Source organism: Primulina tabacum, chromosome 11 (assembly GCF_025594145.1).
Source record: "Primulina tabacum isolate GXHZ01 chromosome 11, ASM2559414v2, whole genome shotgun sequence".
Taxonomy (NCBI): Eukaryota; Viridiplantae; Streptophyta; class Magnoliopsida; order Lamiales; family Gesneriaceae; genus Primulina; species Primulina tabacum.
Genome location: NC_134560.1, coordinates 4,315,841 through 4,330,894, shown reverse-complemented (window position 1 = coordinate 4,330,894; position 15,054 = coordinate 4,315,841). Strand labels below are relative to the sequence as shown.

At 33.5% G+C, this 15,054-nt stretch overlaps 1 protein-coding gene across 10 annotated transcripts; it reads left to right on the top strand.

Annotated features, from left to right (window-relative positions):
* Positions 1-4,253: 4,253 nt before the first annotated feature.
* On the top strand, positions 4,254-13,470 carry LOC142517839 (uncharacterized). Of its 10 annotated transcripts, none has more exons than XM_075620304.1 (13): positions 4,258-4,568; positions 5,173-5,235; positions 5,376-5,487; positions 5,927-6,013; positions 6,615-6,703; positions 7,485-7,542; positions 7,634-7,747; positions 8,017-8,136; positions 8,410-8,518; positions 9,394-9,464; positions 10,886-11,091; positions 12,004-12,187; positions 13,327-13,470. In XM_075620304.1, exons 3-13 carry the CDS (start codon positions 5,406-5,408, stop codon positions 13,350-13,352), a joined length of 1,146 nt encoding a protein of 381 aa, XP_075476419.1. In that variant the 5' UTR covers positions 4,258-4,568; positions 5,173-5,235; positions 5,376-5,405; the 3' UTR covers positions 13,353-13,470. The 10 variants fall into 10 exon arrangements, 9 of the variants coding, with proteins under 9 accessions (XP_075476424.1, XP_075476419.1, XP_075476423.1 ...); XM_075620308.1 differs by having other exon boundaries at positions 5,173-5,242; XM_075620305.1 differs by having other exon boundaries at positions 4,258-4,569; positions 5,201-5,235.
* The last annotated feature ends 1,584 nt before the right edge of the window (positions 13,471-15,054 follow it).

Genomic DNA, 15,054 nt, shown 5'->3' with positions numbered 1-15,054 from the left:
TGAATGACTCAAATAAGAGATCTGTCTCATAAAATACGACTCGTGAAACTGTCTCACACAAATTTTTGCTCATTTTCATGGATAGATTTGTTACAAGAATTTCATAATTACGTAACGATAATTGAATTTACTTTTATTTTTTGTTTCAAATGTAATATCTATATATATTCGATTTTGTATATAACCACAGACTTTCATGTTTATGTTCATTGTAACTAGAAAACAACAATAACCAAAATAACAAACTAATTAACTTAATTTGAAAATTACTTTGTTATTTCTGGAAGTTGATAATAGAATTTTAAGAACAAAATATTTTAAAAACACTTTTATTTAAGTTATATAAATTTGATATTGAAAATATTGAGTGAATTTATCAAATATGTTTCAGATGCTTATTTAATTTATTTAAGTGAAAATAATTGTGTAAAAGATTTTTTTAAGTAAGCTTTTTGAAAAGTATTTGTATATATATAAAACTTAGTTCTTAAAAATAAATTAGTTCGAACTGTATTTTAGGTAAAATATTCCGGCTAGATTTAATAAATTGGATATTTTAATATGAAGTTTTTTTCTGCGAGAAAATAATAATTATGAGAATTATAAATTTGTGGGATCATCTTATAAGTCAATTTTCGAGACAAATATCTTACCTGACACAATCCATGAAAAAATGTTATTTTTTTTCTAAAAAGATTGATTTGTTTCACGGATATAGATTTATTTTTTATTTTAGATATTTTATATGAATTTTTTAGTATTGTTTTTTGGTGTGTTAGAATTTATGGACTTTTATTATTTAACGAAAATATTTTAAAGAATGAAATTGTTGCAAGTTCTTTTTAATTTTATATAACATGATATAGCTATCGGGGTCGTAATTTTAACCGAAAACTTCGCAAGCTCAAATAATAATTAAATAAAGTTTAAACTCGATAATTGATAAAAGCTCAAACTGTATAATAATCGAGCTCTGTTTAAAAGAAATCACTATCCACAAAGAATGCCTGATAAACTTCGACTGCGCATCACATAAATTAAGAACAATATACATAGACAGAAAACTTGATTCGACCATTGGATTGCTGCTTACAGAAAACATGTACACCGACCGGTTTGGCGTTCCTCCAAAAACTAGCAAGGACATTCCTGTCATCCTCACTTCTCCACTCAATCACGGACTTCAAAACGATATCACAACCGATGCGATCCGAGTAAATTGGGTGAGCAGGGTCGGGACAATCCACCGGATCTGATAAGAATTTGTCTAGGAAAATGAACAAGGAGATATATTTTGTGGTAAAGGTATATCTCTGTATAATATGGCTGCAACTGTATCCTGCAAACTAGGAAATGAACTCGTGAATGGGCGCCGGAGGGGTATCCGGCATGACCATTCCGATGCTTAAGTCAGCAAGTGAAAGATGAATTATGTATATGTGAAGATATACGTGAATGCTCAAAAGTTCAGAATCAAAATATGTCTCTCTCAAATTGTAAAACGTACGTGCTATTTATAAGAGAAAAAATGGTAATGACCTCGTTTTTAGTTCTTACCTACCACTTATAGCCATGTCACATCAATTTCTTGTCATTTTCATCACGTCAAACCAGTATGATTCTGTTAGCTACTTTATCAAGGTAAGATTTTACATTTTTCTCGAACTCGAGTGCGGCACCCTATCGAGGCTTCTCGGACAGTGAATCATCAGCCAAGAATTTGCCCGAGAGCTCGGGCCTCTGTTTGTCCGGGTGGATGACTTCCCGGGTATTTACTTGCTTTGCAACTCATGAGCTCTTTCCGTCTCCTACCATGATCCGGACTTGTCATTTAATGTCCCGGGTCTTCCAAGGGTATCATCAACAAATGAAACTAATCTTGCTACCTATTCCAATTATATAGACACCTCTCCTACCTCCTCCACTCCAAATGAACAAAATAATCGTGATTATGTCATGTGTGAGAGAGCAAACACGAAGTAAATAAAATTTAGCACAACGTGATCATTCTTCACCGTGCAGAAGATGGATGCTTTGTTCTATCGGTGAGCCTGGAACGTATGGAACATACCGAATGATATGATTGTGAAGGATATCAAGGTGCCAAGTGCTCCAAACAGCATAATAGTCATGAAATTGCGAAAGAACTATTTCTTCTTAACCTGAAATCTGATGAAATGGAACTCGAGAAATCAGTATTTTGTTAATATCATATTTCACTTAAACCAAGCACAAAATATCTGATATTGATTAAGATGTTTTGCATTCGAAAAGTATAGCACACCTAAAACACTCAGAATAATTTGGAAAGCCTCAAAAGTACAGTAAAACTAGTCACTCCCACTCAAATAGCAAAACAGAGTTCAGACTTCCAGTGTAAGACTATTGGCAGAAAGATTTTACCATAATGTTGATTAGGTATCATACTAAAATTGAACTCATCATCTCTTAATTAACACCCTCATAATCTATACCAAAATAGGGAAAACATCCTGTTGTCCCTTTTACGGAATAGGAGGACAAATGGACAGTATCATAGCTCCAAATACAAACAATCACATGGATTTGTAGTAACCCTAAGCTTGCAAAGTAAATGTCAAAGACTATCAAAAGATAGAAGTGAGATTGTTTTTTCCCAAAACAAGAACATTAGTTGGAAATAAGTGACGTACCCGGCATTGAAAATAATTGGCGGGAGGAGATAGAAAAAGAAAAGACCCTCTCTGAAAACCAAAAGATGCGAGCTTTTCCCACCACTTATTAGTAGAATGAAGGCAAAAATTTATGTGAGATTGTTTTATTGTGAATATCGGTAGGATTGACGTGTCTCACTGATAAAGATTCGTGAGACCGTCTTATAAATGACCTACTCTAGAATCAAAACACCGGTGCTTACTCCATGTCATATTAAATACGGTGTAATCACTCGAATGCCAAATACAAGTGAAGAATAAAATCATAATTCAAAAAATAATTGTCGTTATGATTGCACATATATACTTACAACAAGAAGTGCGGTGATACATGCACACAGGAGTGTGACAAATAATGAAATTACGTTGGGATATCCGAAAAATAAACAAGATAACATCACAGTTGAACATCATAAGTAATATCAACAATGAATAAGATGAATACCAATATTTATAGTTGTTCTAATCATTTGTCTCACTTCTATACTAGATGAAAGGATTTTGTGTTTTGATGTGATTTTGAAATGAAGAATGAATGTGTATTTATAGGTGAAGTTTAGGAAAGAAAATAAAAATTAAAATATCATTGTTTACATAATCAAACCAATCATTTTTGACTAACTCCAACCATGTGTTAATTGTGTTGTTGAATTCCAAAATAGTGTGTTTTGAATTCAAATTTGGCTTGCTCTGAATTCAATCGTGTCTTGATTACTCAACAAGTTGAGACCACGGAAGTGTGATCAGAGGTTGACAACATATTCATCGTCCCTCTCAAAGTTCCAGCGTGATAAAGATCACATAGCAAACACGTGCTTGGCCAAAGATTACAAATCTCAACATGAAAAGGCCAACTATCATTTGTTCAAGGCCACAGAAGGATGGATAATATCGGTCAAATTTCATTTTTTTTAAAAATATAAATATATTTTAGTATTTTTAAATACACATGACATGAGAAGATCCTTATTTTTAAAAAAAAATATTTGATCAATATCATTTGGTTAACTATTCCAAATCTAGAAAAGTTGGTAAAATGGAGGAATTCGCCGGTATGGTCTTATTAACTGATTCTTAGGCTGTTTCCTTAAAAAAAAGTATACAGCAACTAAATATCTATTATAATAAACAATCACAAGTAAAAAATCAACATTTGTTCAAAAAAATTGATATTTACTTTTTTTCATTCTTTTGAGTAACCCAGTTTTTTAAAAAGTTTTCCAATTATTTTTCGTACGTATATAAATTTAGAACAAAAAATATAGTTTGAAACATATAATTATGGGTTAAAAAATGAATAATTGTCATTTTGTTTTGTTAGAAGTTTTACATTAAAATGATTTACAGTAGCTAAATAAAGCTTTAAAAACGTTGTGGACTTGTTGCCTCCTTGATACGGACTGCACATAACTGCAGGGGGAAAATATTGCAGTCTGCAACTGTTCTCTCTCCCATCTTTTGTTGATGAGCAAGTTAGATCTCATTTTGTTGAGTATGTCTTTTTTGTCAGACGATCTCATGAATTTTTATTTGTGAGACAGCTCAATCCTGTTAACTTGTGTTCCCTGCTTTTTTGTCACTCTATCTTGCCTCTCCCTCTATAAATACGAGATATATTATAATTAATTCATTCTATTTTTTATTTTTTTCTCCAAGCAAGAGGAGAGAATTAACGATTCCCATTTTCTCTCAATTTCGGGTTCCGAGTAATCTACATTGCAGATTTTACTTCGTTCTTCAATTTTTTCGTTCACGATGAGTTCATCTCGAGTTTTTGAGTAATTCAACCTATTTCCAACAATTTTTTTCCCGTTAAAAATCACCCTCTTTGTTATTTTTCTAATTTTCTCGGAGATCAAATAGTTTGAATTCCAGGTACCGCGGCTCTTGATTTTATTTTGTCCTAATAATCCACTCGAATTTCAATTTTATGTATTTTAGTTATTTAATTTTTTGTTACCGTATTTCAAGTTCGGGAATAGAACTTTTTTTTTAAAAAAATTATCATGATAATGCTGGAAGCATCTTATCGTAGAACTGTGTTACAGCTAATACGTTTAGCTGCAGAAGCTCTGAAGTTGTCGAGCTGGGTATCATTAAATTATTATTGTTCTTTTTTCTTTTTCTTTTTTGAAAAAACACTGTTCAATAAAATTTCGGTAGTTGAATTGAAAGTCATTCTTGTATGAGATATTTCTTGTTTGAGTACCTACATCGGAATATATGTATTTTGTGCGCCGTGTATTGCTTCTATATGGAGCAAGGTTGATGCCCACATTCTGCTATTTAATTCGCGCCGTGTATTGCTTCTCTGTGGAGCAAGGTTGATGCCCACATTCTGCTATTTCAAGATCTGGTATCCTGTTCCCAATTTTTGTTGATTATAAATTTTGGTTGGAGAGAGAAGATATCCATGCATGAAGCAAAAACTGCTCATTTGAATGTTTATCTTCCTGAAAATGTATCGTCCATGTTCTAGGTGTTCTATTGTTAATGTGGTGTCCTGGAATCTGTTGATGTTCCACGGTAACTAATACACAAGGTCTAAGGTTTGCTTCTCTTAATGTAACATTTGATGGCGACTCATCATCGATTCAAATAACTGAACATGTAGTGTCGAAATGTGACGTGTTGGTTTTTGTTTGTTTCTTTTTGACTGACATTCAATACTCTTCCTAGCAGTTTGTAGGGTTATTCATTGCTTAAAATTTGATGGTATGCCCTCTCGGGAGTGGGAGAATGGCAGCCTTGACGAGGCTTCATGCTGCTGGAAGTCTCTCGCAAAATGTAAAAGGTAACAAAACAAGCGAATTCATCTTTAAATATGCTTGTGTATGAGAGCTGATTATAGTTATTTAGTGGCTGATGTATGGAGTAGAAAATCATATATTTACTTTGTTGATTCTTTATAAAAAATGTGCTAGTTAATGTTTAATTTTGCTGAACTGATATAATATAGAAATTGCTTAAAAGCTCTCTATTGGGGATGGTAAGTAGCTCATGTTCAACCAAATTTTAGCTTGAACGGTATGCTATTCAGGAAAGTTTATGAGTTTTGGTTATTATTCTTGATGTTTGTCTGCTGCATACTTTTTTATAATAATTCTAATCTTCTTTGACCACTTGCTAGGAAAGTTCATTTAGCCTTTTGAAACTGGCCTTCTGACCTTTGTTGACTTATAGTTCTTCGTCTTCTATTTTTTTTCTCTATCTCTCTCGTGCTCTATTGGCAGAGGAAGTATGCCAACGAAAATTAGCTGCACAATACATAGAGAGAGAACTATGTGAGGCAGATGAAGCAAACTTAATTGATGAAGAAGGTACGAGCTCATGTTAAACTCTAATATATCATTGTGAACCTAAGAGTCGTCGATCTAACAATAGCTCCTGAATCTTATGTCTAATTCGTGGAGATCAGTATTTTGAGGTAGCGATAGTCGCTGGCCATGGTTTCTCATAAGATTTCAGCTTGCATATTTATCTGCTTCCTTTATTCATTAATTGTGCTTAGTGACCGTGAAGTGATAAAAAAAAGGGAGTAGACAGTATCATCGATGGGAATCCGCACTTTTTGTCTGGACCACCATCTCCTTGCTCTCCTCTGATGGTTGACTTAGTGAACTTGAAGTTTTACATAATTATCTAAATCAAGGCAACGTGATTGGCAGAATATGCTGTTTTATTAAGTGGTATGCACCATTCCTTATGGTGCAACTATATGTTTGCTCGACAGTATTTTTTAGTTGTCAAAAAATGCTGTCATGACTTCTATTTGATTTGAAATACTGAAAGATATTTATTTGACTGAGATGAATCCTTTTGGCCCCTTCAATGCTCAGTTGTGCTGGAGGATTTTCTAAATTTTACACTCCACCCTGAATTTCGTCTCAGTTTTACCCTTCACTTTTATTCAATTTTCAGCTTCTGATTCCTCGACTTATTTCTGCTGGTATATTCCTGTAGATATGATCATATTTGGTTTGAGGCCAATGACAGATCCTTTAGATTTGGTAAGATTTGGAAACTTGCTCATCTAACCCTTTTCATCAAAGTTTTAGTGCTCTGAGGTGTTATGAAGATATCATTACTGTTTTTTATGCTCTATTGCTCTCAGTTTCAGGGCAAAAAGCAAAAGCATATCTTCAAGTTGGACTTGCATAGTTTGTAATTGTAGCCATTCTTTCGGTGTGTGATTCACTTTAACAGGGTTGAACAAAATTATCAAGTTACAGAGTGAATTACAGTGTTTGATTCTCAAAATATAACGTAGAGAAGAAACGTAGAGAGTTAAGAGTGCAACAGGTAGCAAACTTGAAATTTTTTGAAGAAACCAGACAAATGTATGAAGTTTAGATCATGGTTGTAAAAAATGTTTTTTATGCCAAGTGCTTGGTTCAATGCGTTGGTTAAAATGGTCAGATAGGATTGTTTAACACTCTCAGTTATATGATATTTGGAATACATAATTCTGTTAAGTAATATTTTATTGTTAAAGAGTTTGGTGTTGAAAATTGGATTAGAATATGATTTTCCTTGAAAGTCAAGTGCAAGGGAAATAGATTATTATGAAAATGTTAAGGCCTGTTAAGTTTAAGAAACTATTATAGAATCTTAAACTAGTGAGCAACATAATGAAATGATGTAATGTGTATTAATTTTGACTGATCGCATTTATGAACGAGCTTGCAATTCTTTTACTTCTATTTAAGTTGTATGTCTAACTACAGATAGCATTCTTCCCCTCTAATTAGAGCTTAATGAGTAATAATCAAGTGTTTGATGTGTTTTGAGGTATGCTGCAATGCTTGTAAGAAGCCGATCAAGGCCAGTCAATACACCATACATGCAGGTTTTCCTTTCATACGTGGTTTTCTACTCAAGTGCTTCCTCTCCAAATACTTTTATAGAATTTCTAAACATTTACTGTTCACTTTTTCCAGAGCTTTGTAAGTCTTTGATTTCTAGGGCAGAAGTAGTTCCAGAACTCGACAGTTCTGCAGTAAACAAGAAGCCTCCACGGAAGGAAAGAAAAAAGTCGGTGATTGCTCATAACCGTATCCTTTTTCCCTCCTTTTCTTGTTTGGGAAGTTTTATTGTTTTGTTATATATCATTTCTTAGAGTGTTCTACATAATCTACCTGTCATGACAGGGCAGTTTATGAGATGATTTGCATCTTATTTACGACTTGGAAAAAACTTGAATTTATATCACATACAGCTGCAGCGTATATTTCTTTGAAGTTGTGCTGGTATGAATTAGTTTGATTTCTAGTACCCTATCAGCGTTTTTCAAGATAAATTTCAATTTCTTAAATTCTTATAGACCAAGCCACATCACAGAGAGAACGAAAAAAATTCTTTTCTGTAAACTCTGAAAATATTGCTGGGACTGTATCATATTTGGATGAGCAGATTCAAATCACTCAGCTTGCTGAAGCTAAAGGTGTAGTTCTACTATGTCTCATTTTTCTGCATCTGTGTAGTGCAAATGATCACACACTCATTTGGACATACTTGCAGCAAAAAAAGATATGGACTTGTCCTTAGATTCTATATAAGTTTAGATATCTAGTGTAATTTCTCTTGAACTGATTGTTACAATGATATTGTTCCAAATGTGATATTGTTTGAATGGTTAATGATTCTGTCTAACTTTCCAGTTTTATAATTATTCTGTCTGTAATTTTGTTTTTTCACTCGTAAAATTATATTGCAGGAAGCGTGCAAGTGGGCGGGTCCCATTGTATAAATGGTTCAAATGTTGGCCCTTACAATATGAATTACCCAGAAATTGTTGCTTTGCATTCTTCAAAGCCTTTGACAGGGTAATTTAAGCTCCAGATCTCATCTCCTCACAATTGTTTTATTTTGAAATGTTTTTATTCTTTTGCTCATCAATCATTATGCCCCTACAGCTTACACATCCAATTATTTCTGAACTTGATTGTGGGAAGTGCTGTACCTTTTCTTTTCCCGAACATTTACTTATCTAGCATTACCAGAGCCACAACTGAGTGATGAAGTCATATGCTTTTCATATGGTGTCTAATCATAAAGGGTAAATAAACTTGTTAATTTAGGTTACAAAAAGATGTGTAATTAAGTATTAAAATGTGATTTAGTTTCTAGTGCCACAACCTGAATCATTTGTCCCAAGTTCATTCAGTAAACCTTAATTCCATATGTTATAGTTGCTCAAAATTATGAATCCTTTTGGGGTGTCAAACATATTGGGTGCTTTATTAAACATAAAAATCAAGCTCTGAGGGTAGTGGCTCTTGCTGAAAGATGAATCAAGAACACAGCTTAAACACATTTTCACAGTAATGATTTATGAACTTCTAGTTTTGCTTGAGCTTGGGGTGTTAAGTTACTTGAACTCCATATTGTTCAGCTGAATGAAAACTCAGCGGAAGTGGGCCTGTTAAGAAATCAAACCTGGTAGAGACCGAGTTTGAATCTCACTAAATCTTCACAAAATATTGACTCTCTGCTGCATAGTTTTTTTTTGTTATGATTGCCTATGTAAGCGTCTTAATCGTTAATCTATTTGATAAGTAACACCACACCTCTCGATGATTGTTGACTCGACATTGATTTTGTTCCCTAGTTGGATTTCTTTGATTAAAAAACCATCTATCGAGTCAAGTAATTCCACTGACTTGAAGAATTTGGGTTGTAACCTATTCTTCTCCTGTAGGGAAGCAGCTGAGGCTTCATCAAATCCTGGCACTAAGAAATTTTGTATGACAACTGCAGGGGAACTTCCATGTAAGTCGCCTCCTCTTTGTTAATTTTGCAGGCTGGTTGTACCTATTAACTTTTCTATCTGTTTGCTCAGGTGTTTGTTCATTTATAAATATTTCCTATCGTGTGCATCATGCATATTTGGGGTAGACTCTGGGAATAAGTTTTCTGCTATAGTGAGTCAGTGACATATATATACCAGTCAGATCGTATGTATAAACCCACCAGATTTTGTTAAATCCAAAAATAACTCAGTACCCGTTAATGCTATGCATTGTAAATTATTGTTTGAATGCCAACACATGCTGTCATAAATATTGCAGTAATGATTTAAACTTCCGAACATTTTTATCTTTGCGTTTCTTTTTTTATACTTTATTGTGCTCAAATCAAAGTGGTTCTGATTCCATTACCATCCTTCATATGTTTCCTGCCCAATTTAGCCGCATGTTTTATTTGTCTCTCCATACTTGGCTCTCATAGTCAGTAGTTGAACAGAATCAAGTAAGAACTCAACAATCCTTGTGATGCACGTGTAAATCCATTATTATGCTTGTATATTTGATTTATTTTTGACCTATTGTCACATTATTTTGACCTTTGAATAAATGGAGAAAAGTTAATTGGTGGATAGCTTAGATACAAAGGTTTTTAGGCTATCATGGTGAAGATCTCCCTTGTAGCCCTAATTCAGATGTGCAGTCACTTAAGCAATGACCCCTCTGAAACATAAGATGTTTTGTTAATTTTGTCGTAAATGCGAAAATGACATTGGACAAACCAACTAGCTTAATGGTGTAGTCTCTGGTTTCCTCTGGGATCAGGCCACATCGAGAATCACCAAAAATGTCCATCTGTAATACCAAAAAGAATAACGAAAAAACGAATATAAGAAGATAGGAGAAGACAAATCAGAAAATTCCTCTACTTCTTATCAATGCCTGCACGGTGAATGGTTTCATTAGTAAAAACTCGAAATTATTTTGTTAGATTTTCCACATCAAGTCCTTGTGCTTCTATGAATATACTAGATGGAGCAGGTAACATTCACCTCCTGTATGCTGCACTTCAAAGCTAGATAAGTATTTAAAAGGTACCACTCTTTTCTCACTGAGCCCCTCAACAAAATATCTTTTAGACTGACAGCTCTTGTGGTTCCATGAATCTTTGTTGTTGATTCATGACTAATTGTTCTTAACTTATCTTTTTCTAAAACTTGTGCTTAGGTCATGAGATCTATATCAGTCAGTAGGAGGAGAGCAAACACACATAAATGTGCCACAGGGAGCAAGTTATAACTGTATTTTAGACACCAAAGTGAAAATGGTCTATCTGATTTTGGATATGTTATCTGTAATTGGTTTGCAGTTCAAATTGCTTAACTACTTAGGCTGTCTATAGTTAGATATTGCCCTGATGATGATGAATGTATGTGACATTCTCAGATGTTCCTGCTCCCCTAGCTACCAAAGTATACTATTCCCAGAGAAGCCACTATCTTCGAAGAGCCATTCGTCTCATGTACTATGAAGGATCAAACAAGGAGTGTGGCGGTGAGTATCCAAGTATTGGAGTATTGCCAGTAAATGCATTTCAAACACAAACATCATTCCTAAGCAACAGTTACCTTGAACCAGCTGTGAACCAGCAGGTTACGGTCTGCCACTGATTTATATCTTGTTACATTACCGGTTACCCTAATTTTACTTGAGAATATGAGTTCTATGTGATGTTCATAGCTGCATTTATAATTTGTCTATTGGTGGAGCCAAAAGTAAACTGTGGAAGTTGTTTTGAGAATCTTATTTGACCAAAAAAGAATCTTATATGAGTTGGATGGCCACTTTAAGATGAATAGGGACCTCATAGGAACCTATAATAATAATAACAGGAAATTGTTGGTCATCGTTAAACTACAATTTCATAATTTGGAACCTTTGTGTTTTTACTGAGATGCCCGACAGTGTATACCCGATCCTTAAATTTCTTTCAATCATCACATAAAGATGTAAATAAGTTTGGATGGTAAGAGTTTTTGGTTTCATAAGTAATTGAAGTCCTACGATTGGATTGAAGTTGAATTGAAGTTAATGGTCATGAAAAAGAAATTAATCTTTACTATAAGTGAAGAAATTCTAAGGGGGTTTCATAAAATATCTCACTTGGAGACTGGAGTTGTCAGTAGCAAGTGTTTTTCTTCTTGGTAGAACATCCTAACCACTTTCTTGATTAGATCTGTGATTCTAGATGTTTCTTCTCCAACTGTTAACAGTCTCTGAAATCGGTTTATCCTCCTTGTGACACATAGATTTATGCCTATATATCAATGCCTGTGATTTACATTTTTCTCATCCATTCATATCGATTATCATTTCAATGTCTTAGACTTTATCTTTACAAACATAGACTTAAAAAAATACTTTGGGGCTTAAATTTATTCTCAGCATCACCTGCCACACTGTCAGTGCCTCAGATCACAAGCATGTGATTCACTACTTGCATATGTACATATTAATCCTTAACACCATGTCACAATAACTAAACTTGCTTCTTGTTGGAACAGAGAGAGAACCATATTTTTCATCTGGCACAAGAACCTGATCAAATTGCTTCGACAAGTCCAGAAATGCACTTGGGCAAATCAGAAGGATTTGTTCTGTTGATGAACATATCATCTCAACTTCCTGTGAATAATACCCTAGGACCTCATTACATTCCAAAGTCTTATTCTTTTGCAGGCAAATCCGGTAAGTCTGTTAATTTTAGGTGTTATGCTCTTTCTTTATGAAGGTTAGTTTTGCAACCCCTCATGTCTAGATTGGTATGCAGGAATAGGTTGAGAATGAAATAACATTATTGGCTTGTTTTGAAGGATTGACATGTTTTACACATGGGATTCCCCTATTTCCATGTTCCTATACTCTTGCCTTATTGACAAATTTGCCCTTAATTATATTCATTTTTAATAATATAATTGATGATAGTAACAAAAACAAAGGTAAAATTAATAATAGTAGTAGTAGTAATAATAATAATAAAATAAAAATAATCATAATGATATTAATAGTAGTAATAATAATGATAATGATGATAAAGTAATTTAATAATAATTATAATAGACTTCATATGTTATTGTTATTTATATTTTTTTACCAAAGGGTGATTTGGTCAGTAAAAAGAACTCCATTCAATCCATACAAATTATTCATAAGATTGAAACTAAGTGAGGAATAAGTATTGCATCCTCTTTCGTTTTTTATGATATCAAGCATGGAAAATGTAATGTTTCTGCAATTTATTTGCTGTGCTCATTCAATTCCAAAATCCATTCCATTTTTACCCTATTGTGCTCTTGTATACCAATCTAGGCCTTAGATAATTGGGATGGTATTTAGCTCTGATTCTGGGGTAAGCAGGTATTTCAGTTTTTTTGCATTGTGGACTGATTTATAGAGACAATAATGAAGTCATATAATTCCCCGTTACCTCCATTGTAGTTTATAATCAACTTTTCATGGATACTGGAATATACCCTTACTACAACCTTGCATTTTTTTTATTTACTCAATTTCTTTTTATATTTCCCGTGGTTCTTATATTTTTGGGATTATGATGATTTTCCATTAATATTTTGAGCTTTATTTACACAGAATTACATTATTAAGGAGGCAATACCAGTGTGGAACTATATTTTGTTACTCATTTCACATGATCAGCGTTGTTTCTTAAACTATAAATATAATAGCCCTAACTTTGTATTGTCGTATTGTGCACTTCATATCATCACTGCAGAAATTTTCTTTCCATCCTGTGACGTTGAAAATTCCAATTTGTGTGACCTGCATGTTGAACTTATGTGTGCACATTTAATTTATTGGGTTTGCAGGAAACCCTCTAGGTACCGTTCAGTAATGTGAAGGAATCATCGAAGTTGTACAAGAGTTATGAAGGAGATTTTTTGCTTGGTAAAGTCGATACTCATTTTTGCTCTAATTTATGGGTTAATCTATTACTCAGCTTTGAAGAAAAACAAATGGCTTACGCTGGTAACTTCTTTGTGCATCAGATATTTGACTGGGATGACACCCAACCTTAAGTTAGTTTTAAATTTGTGCAGTGCCAGAATTTGTTACGCATTTTTACCACGCATTAAATAGTATACTGTTAATGAAAACAGAAAATCGGTCCAACTGAAATTTAGAAAAATAGAAAAGAGTGACTGGGTGTTAATAATTGTTGGTCAGTAAGTTTACTCTATTTGCATCTTAGCATCCTGCACATTTTACGTACAACAAATCATTTTCACAGAAAGAAACCGTCTAATAATTCACCCAGTTGGTTCATAAGATAAGACAATGAAAGATGTATAATTAGGGGATGATAAATCGATATAAGTAGATAACAGAATTATATATGACTAATTATATGTAAAACTTGAGACAAACATTAGATGAACAAGAGTGTGTATCATTTAATGTCTTATCATTAACACCAAATGGTGCCTTAAATTATTTCTGGAAACACAAATTACACATATAGAGGTGATAAATAGATATGCATACTTGATTTAATGGCTAGGCATGACCAACCTGTGTCCAGCTACTAGGACTACTTCGTTATTTCATTATGTGAAAGTTGTAGGTTTGGCGGAAGCTACGCTTGATTTTATCCAAAGAAAATTCAAGTTGTTTCAATAGGCATGTATGAACTGTGGTTGTAGCGACTGAGTATATAAATCCTGATATTGAAAGAGTTGAGACTTTTTTCATGCTTGTCGCTGTATTGTTCATCATGCAGTTAAAAATGTTTCGATTGTTATTTCCTCTCGTGTTGCTACTTGTATGTCGGTCAATTTTCTATATAAGTAGAGTATTTGCTATATGCGAGTTTTTATACAATTTGATACATCTAAATTTTTGGGGGAGATTAACTTATGCTGGCTGCATTTGAATTGATAGGTTTGAAGCTAAGAATTTTAATCCATAATAACAAATATATTCGTTTGTTGTGGTAAATCTGGCAACAATTTAGGACTTCAACTAATTATTTTTTGAGTCATTGTAGTGGATTTCAAATCTGTATTAGTAAAGAGTCAGTTCATATCATTCATTCAAATATTTTCTCAAGTCCAGATCCTCCGATCCAAACGCAATGTTAGTTGTTAGAGTACTTTTGTTATTTTCCTTTCTTAGGCACAGGCAGTTTATCTTTTATTCGTCCTGCTTTGCACGACAACCCCCGGCCAATTTGACGTTCAACAAGTGAATGATGGCTTTTCGTTAGGTCACAGATAATAAGGATTCATACAGATTTTAGATTTGGTTGCGCTTTAAAAGTCCATTGTGCGCTTTGGCCTGCGTGTTTTAGTATACGTCATCTATAATATTTAAGCTGTATAGGCTTTGCTGTTTCTTCTAAACTCAAGATATGATCATTAGGGGTTATCACGGTGAAGTTTTGCGGTTTTTTTTTAAACATCAAATCGAATTGTCGTATACAGTCGGTTAGTGTTTTTAAAACACAATTTAGTTTCACGTGTAGAATTAATTTCACGGTTTTAAACGGTTTCACATAGCTGCGGTCGATTTGCGTTTTTTAAATGAAAAATATTAAA